This window comes from Ipomoea nil, unplaced genomic scaffold (genome assembly GCF_001879475.1).
Source record: "Ipomoea nil cultivar Tokyo-kokei standard unplaced genomic scaffold, Asagao_1.1 scaffold1334, whole genome shotgun sequence".
In the NCBI taxonomy this organism is placed as follows: domain Eukaryota; kingdom Viridiplantae; phylum Streptophyta; class Magnoliopsida; order Solanales; family Convolvulaceae; genus Ipomoea; species Ipomoea nil.
This window is the reverse complement of record NW_017617762.1, coordinates 1,980,248-1,985,872: the sequence shown is the minus strand read 5'-3', so window position 1 is coordinate 1,985,872 and position 5,625 is coordinate 1,980,248. Positions and strand designations below refer to the sequence as shown.

The window sequence follows — 5,625 nt, the reverse complement described above, 5'->3', positions numbered from 1 at the left end:
GGAATAGATTAATTATGTGTTACACCTCAAATCATCAATCACAAATTGAGATGCAGCAAGCACCACAAAAACAAACCACAAACCAACAAAGAGAGAGTAATTGCAATTGCATGCTAAGACAAGTAACTTATTCACCAAAAATAGCATATGAGTCATCCAAGCAAAAGCAAAAATTTTAAAAATTACCCCAAATTATTGACTCCTCCCCACACTTAAAAATTTGCATCGTCCTTGATGCAAAACAAAAGAAAAGGAGAACAAGAGAAAAGAAAAAGAAAAAATAAGACGAACTAAAAAGCAATAAAACTAAAATAATACGAAACTAGAAAGCAATAAAACTAAACTAGAAAGCAATAAAAGATAACATGGGGTGCCTTCCATGAAGCGCTAAATTTAACGTCGTTAGCTCAACGTAACCTGGTTATGGAGTGCTCAACCCGGTTGATTTTCGAGGTTGTCTTCATCCCACTTCATTAGATGAACCATGTTGCATGAACTTTTCTCCTCGAAGGCATTGAATTCAACTTTTTCTTCTCCAAAATAAAAAATCATCGTTCCCTTTCTAGCATCAATTAATGCTCCGGTTGTGGCCAAGAAAGGTCTCCCCAAAATGAGTGGAATTTCTAGATTTTCTTGAACATCTATTACAATGAAATCAACAAGGACAATATTTGTCCACGCGAACAGCGACATCTTCAAGTATACCCACAACGGTTGAAGTAGACTGGTCCGCCATGCACAATGTGAGGTTGATAGGGTTTGGCTTTCCAAAATTCATCTTCATACAAAGTGAAAGAGGCATGACGCTGACACTGGCTCCAAGATCACAAAGGGATCCTTTTATAGGACGACCTCCAACAATACAAGGAATTGTGAACTTCCCCGGATCTTTATATTTAGTCACTCTTCTTCCAACTCTGGGTGTCAAGGCCCTATACTCTTGTGTCATTGCAATCATCTCATGTTCCCCATATTTTCTCTTTTTGGCAAGTATTTCTTTCAAGAATTTTCCATAGGAGGGAACTTGGGAGAGCAAATCAAGTAAAGGGACATAAACTTTCAAATTTTCAACTATTTCTAAAAATTTCGTCCATCTACTTTTCTTTGTTTCTTGTAGAGGAAATGGCAAGGGATTTTCATACCTTCGTACGGTCTTCTTTCCTTTATCAATGACTTGTGGGTTATTTTTCTCAACAATTGGCTCATCCTCATCTCTGTCAAGTATCCTTTCTATTTCCTCTTCAACAGTTCTAGTTGGAATTGATGCTTTGATAGGAGGAGATGGCTCTTCAAGAACCTTGTCACTCCTAGTGCCAATTGCAATGACATGTTCCCTGGGATTTTCAGTACTAGCTGGCAACTTCCCTGTGACTCTGGTGCTAGATGTAGAGGCTTGCTTTGCAAGTTGATTTTCAAGCATCTTGTTATGGGCACTCAATTGATCCACCCTTTCCGCTAATTGCCTATACCTCTCGTCACTTTGCAAATGTAACTTAAGTAGCTTCTCCATCATAGCTTCCAAATTTGATTGTGGTGGGGCCTCCGAAGCGGGTAATTGAGATTGAACTTGAGTACTTTGGAAACTTGGAGGACCTCTATTAACAAAGTGTTGGGGATTGGCAGCCCCCATTGGGTTACTCCATGAAAAACCGGGGTGGTTCCTTGAATTATTAGGATTGTAGGTTCCTTGAGGTTGGAAAGACTGTTGATGAGGCCTATTATATCCCACCATATTAATTTTCTCCATAGAGGTTTGGGAATTTAACTCGTTGAGACAATCCACTGGCTTATGTCCACCACCACAAAGTTCACACATCAAAACTTGACCAAGAGTAGGAGGGTTAGAAACATGACTCACATTGTGTTTTTGGATGGTGATTTGGGCAAGCTTTTGAACCATGGAAATCACATTATCCAACTTTGTTGACAAATCGGTTAATTGCCCCGCCTCATGAATTCCTCCTACAAGCTTTTGTGGAGACCTCTCCGTGTACCAAGTAGATCCATTCATAGCAATTTTTTCCAAAGTTCCTCGGCTTGTGTTGGCTCTAGAATTGTGAACGAACCACCCGAAGAAGCATCCACCAAAATCCTGGAATTATCAAGCAATCCTTCATAGAAAGACATCATCAAATCCCAACTTTGAAACCCATGGTGTGGACATTGCCTCTTCAACTCCTTAAATCCCTCCCAAGACTCAGTGATGGACTCAGTTGCCAGTTGCTTAAAGTTTTGAATTGCCCTTCTCATCCTTTGAGTCTTGGAGATAGGATAGAACTTCTTCAAAATTTCTCCATGTAATTTTTCCCAAGTGTCAAAATGGTTATCTGGATGTGAGGATAACCGATCATCAGCCCTGTCCTTCAGTGTAAAGGGGAAAGGCCTAAGTCTGATAGCATCTTGAGTGACTCCATTCATCCCAGGTGCCACAAAGTCGTAGGAACTTGGTGATGTGAGCATTGGGATCCTCTGTGGGTGTACCTCCAAATCGATCCGTCGCAGCCATGTTGAAATGGCCGGATTGATCGCAAAGTTGTTGGCCTCTACATTTGGAATATTGATGCTACCATGCTCCTCAACATCCATAAGACATTGATCTCTCTTCAACTTGGTTTCCTTGTACCTGTGTCATCCTAGTTTGTTTTCAAAGAAACTTGGCTCTTTTCTCAATCACAAGGTTCAAAGGTAATAATCATTCTTTCCCAAAAGATCGTGTAGGCAGACAAAGTCAAGTTCTTAGATTCAAAGCAAAATCACACTCAAGAACAAAGAACTTGTTATGGGTTAGCAAAAAAAATAAAATAAAAAATAAAAATAGACTAGACTCCTAAAATAAATATTTCACTAATGTTAATACTGAGCGCCACTTCCTCGGAAATGGCGTCAATTTGATGCGTAGTATATTTGCAAACAAATGATACTCGGAGTACGAGTTATCGATCCACAGGGAAGTTGTTGTATCAAGAACTAGTTACAAATTTATTCATTAGAGTTAATCCTAACAATTGATTGGATGATTGGTTGCATAAAATAAATAAAATAAAGCAGAGATTCAGGGTCTTGAAAACAATAAAAAGAAGATGAGATTCCTAGGATTCAAGTGTCTAATCACCTAGTGCCAAATCTTAATGACAAAATTAAAATCTGGGTTTAACAAGTGTGAGGATGCAAGGTGGTATAGAGCTACTCTCGTAGTCACAAACACTAGTGAATTTCCACTCTCGTGGCTTAAACACCCAATAAAACAAGATCAAGCATCATAAATTCCTAACTACTACCATATCTCGATGCGCAATAATCAAGAATTAAATCCCCCTACTAAATTACCCTTTCCCAAGGTGCAACAATTAGGTGCAATTGTGTGTGCCCTAAGTTATGCCCAACTCTCGTTGTGACACAAACAAAGCTATGAAGCAAGTAATTCGGGCTCTGAACTACTAGCAACAAGAATATAAAACACAATTGCAACACAAGCTAACCCAAATAATAATATATTAAAGAAACTGGGAGCTTAGGAACATAGGTTCATAAACACTTTTACCCAAGAATCTCTAAAGAATATAGCCAAGCATGGCTAAATTATACATAGAAAATAATAATAAAGAATTACAAATCATCAAAAGAGTACAAGAATTAACCAGACGATCTTCTCAAATCTCCCTAGTCTTCTTCTTGATCCCCAAGACAACTTGTGGCTCTTGATTTCTCTCTTTCTTGTCTCCAAAGATCTCTATATTCTCTGAATTATCTCCATTAGTGTTGAGAAATGTGGGGTTTTATAGCTGGGATCAAATCTTGGAGGAAAATTCCGTGCGAAAACGGGCTGAAACGCATTGGTGGGCCGTATTCACGCTCGACACGTCGATCACCTTTTAAAAATCTGGGAGGCAGTTATTGGACAGGTTCGATGCGTCGAACCTTAGGCGTCATTTTTTCGTCTACTGCTTCTTTGTGCTCGACGCGTCGAGCCCTGTAGGTCTCGGACACTATTGCTTCTGTAAAATTTCAACGCGTTGAGTCCCCTGGCCCTGAACTTGTCCAAAATTACTCCAAACTCATCCTTGAACTCCCCTTGCTCATAACTTTGACCTACAATGGTTCAAAAACACTAACAAACACCGTAAAACATTCAAAACGAGTGTGAACCACAACTAAATAATAAAATAAAGGATTATGCAATTAAATTATCACAATCATGATCCTAAGCCTAACAATTATAGATAAATAAATACTAAAAATGTGCACAATTAGGCTCACATCAGCAAGCCCTTGCGGAACTATGCGGCAGAACTCCCACAATTTTGCGTGCGGTTGGCGGTAGGAGGTGGCGATACACAGCAAACCGTCGCCTCCTCCTACAGCCTCCTTGCGGGGCTAGTCCACCAGCCACTCTAGCTTGTGACTAGTTCTGCATGGTCATAGGACAGTGTGAGGCAGTAGCTTTGTCTACCTTAGCATATCAACTCCAAAACAACACCATTAGCACCAAAACTTCAATAAAACCGTACCCATACCCCTCACAACAAACCCTAACACATTATCAACCTATTTCCATGTCTACATTTCAAAAGCACACCATATAGCACCATTTTAGAACCATTTTATTGACCCAAAGCAGTGAAAAACAAATATCAACACACATATACATATAATAGGGCAAAATAGCTAGGTTTTGAGCTTACATGGAGTCTTACCTTTTAGCTTAGCAATCCAACACAAGATCCCTCATCAAAAACCTCAAGAGTGCCCTCCTTCACCACCTCCTAGAACCCAAACCAACCATAGAACAACAACAACACAAACTCACATATATGAGCATAGATATATACATAAACACGTAGGAACGCAAAAGAGGAAAAATAAGATGGATGGAAGAAAGGAAAGAGATGGGAATGTTAGAAGCTTACTATTGAAACCTTTCTTGCTACACTTGATCTTGCTATGGAAGAGGTGGAGAAGAGAAATGGGGAAGGAATGAAGAGGCAAATGAAGAATACTATTCTATTTATAGGGCACAAAACCCTAGGGGATTTGAATGGGGAGAGGAATGGCTACCATGAATGGGTAGAATAGGAAATTATGTTTTAAGTCTTTGGGTTATAATTTCGGGTCAAAAGTTGAATCAAGTTTTGGTAAAAATAAAACATGGTTCGTATAAAAATATGTTACTTTGGTTTTGAGTTAAAAATAGACTCAAAATATATAGTGTCAGGATTTCAAGTTCCTCTCAGATAAACTTTTGACTAATAATTTTGAAAGAACGTTTTAGTATATGGATAGGGCTTATGAAATCATAAACTCCCATAATATTTTAAATCACAAACTTTAGCTTTATGGTTTGAAAAATAAAATATCAAGTTTTATAAAATTTGGAATGAAACAATAATAATAATAACAGCAACAACAACAACAACAACAACAACAACAACAATAATAATAATAATAATAATAATAATAATAATAATAATAATAATAATAATGAGGGTTGTCGGAGTATATAATAATAATACTCGAAAAATCTTTTTAGAAAAATGGAAATTTTTATTTGAAAATTTTTGGAGTGTTACATGCCAAACAATAGTTATTGCATGGACCGTGGTACACATAGCGGTGTGGACTACGACC

At 38.2% G+C, this 5,625-nt stretch overlaps 1 protein-coding gene across 1 annotated transcript; it reads right to left on the bottom strand.

Moving 5' to 3' along the window:
- Window positions 1-655: 655 nt before the first annotated feature.
- Window positions 656-2,011, bottom strand: LOC109185573. Its single transcript, XM_019335514.1, has one exon. The coding sequence runs from the start codon at window positions 2,009-2,011 to the stop codon at window positions 656-658; it is 1,356 nt and encodes a 451-aa protein (XP_019191059.1).
- Between the last annotated feature and the right edge of the window lie 3,614 nt (window positions 2,012-5,625).

What these genes read in the sequence shown, in the direction of transcription:
- LOC109185573 (XM_019335514.1), bottom strand. Translation starts at nt 2,011, where the DNA reads ATGAATGGATCTACTTGGTACACGGAGAGGTCTCCACAAAAGCTTGTA.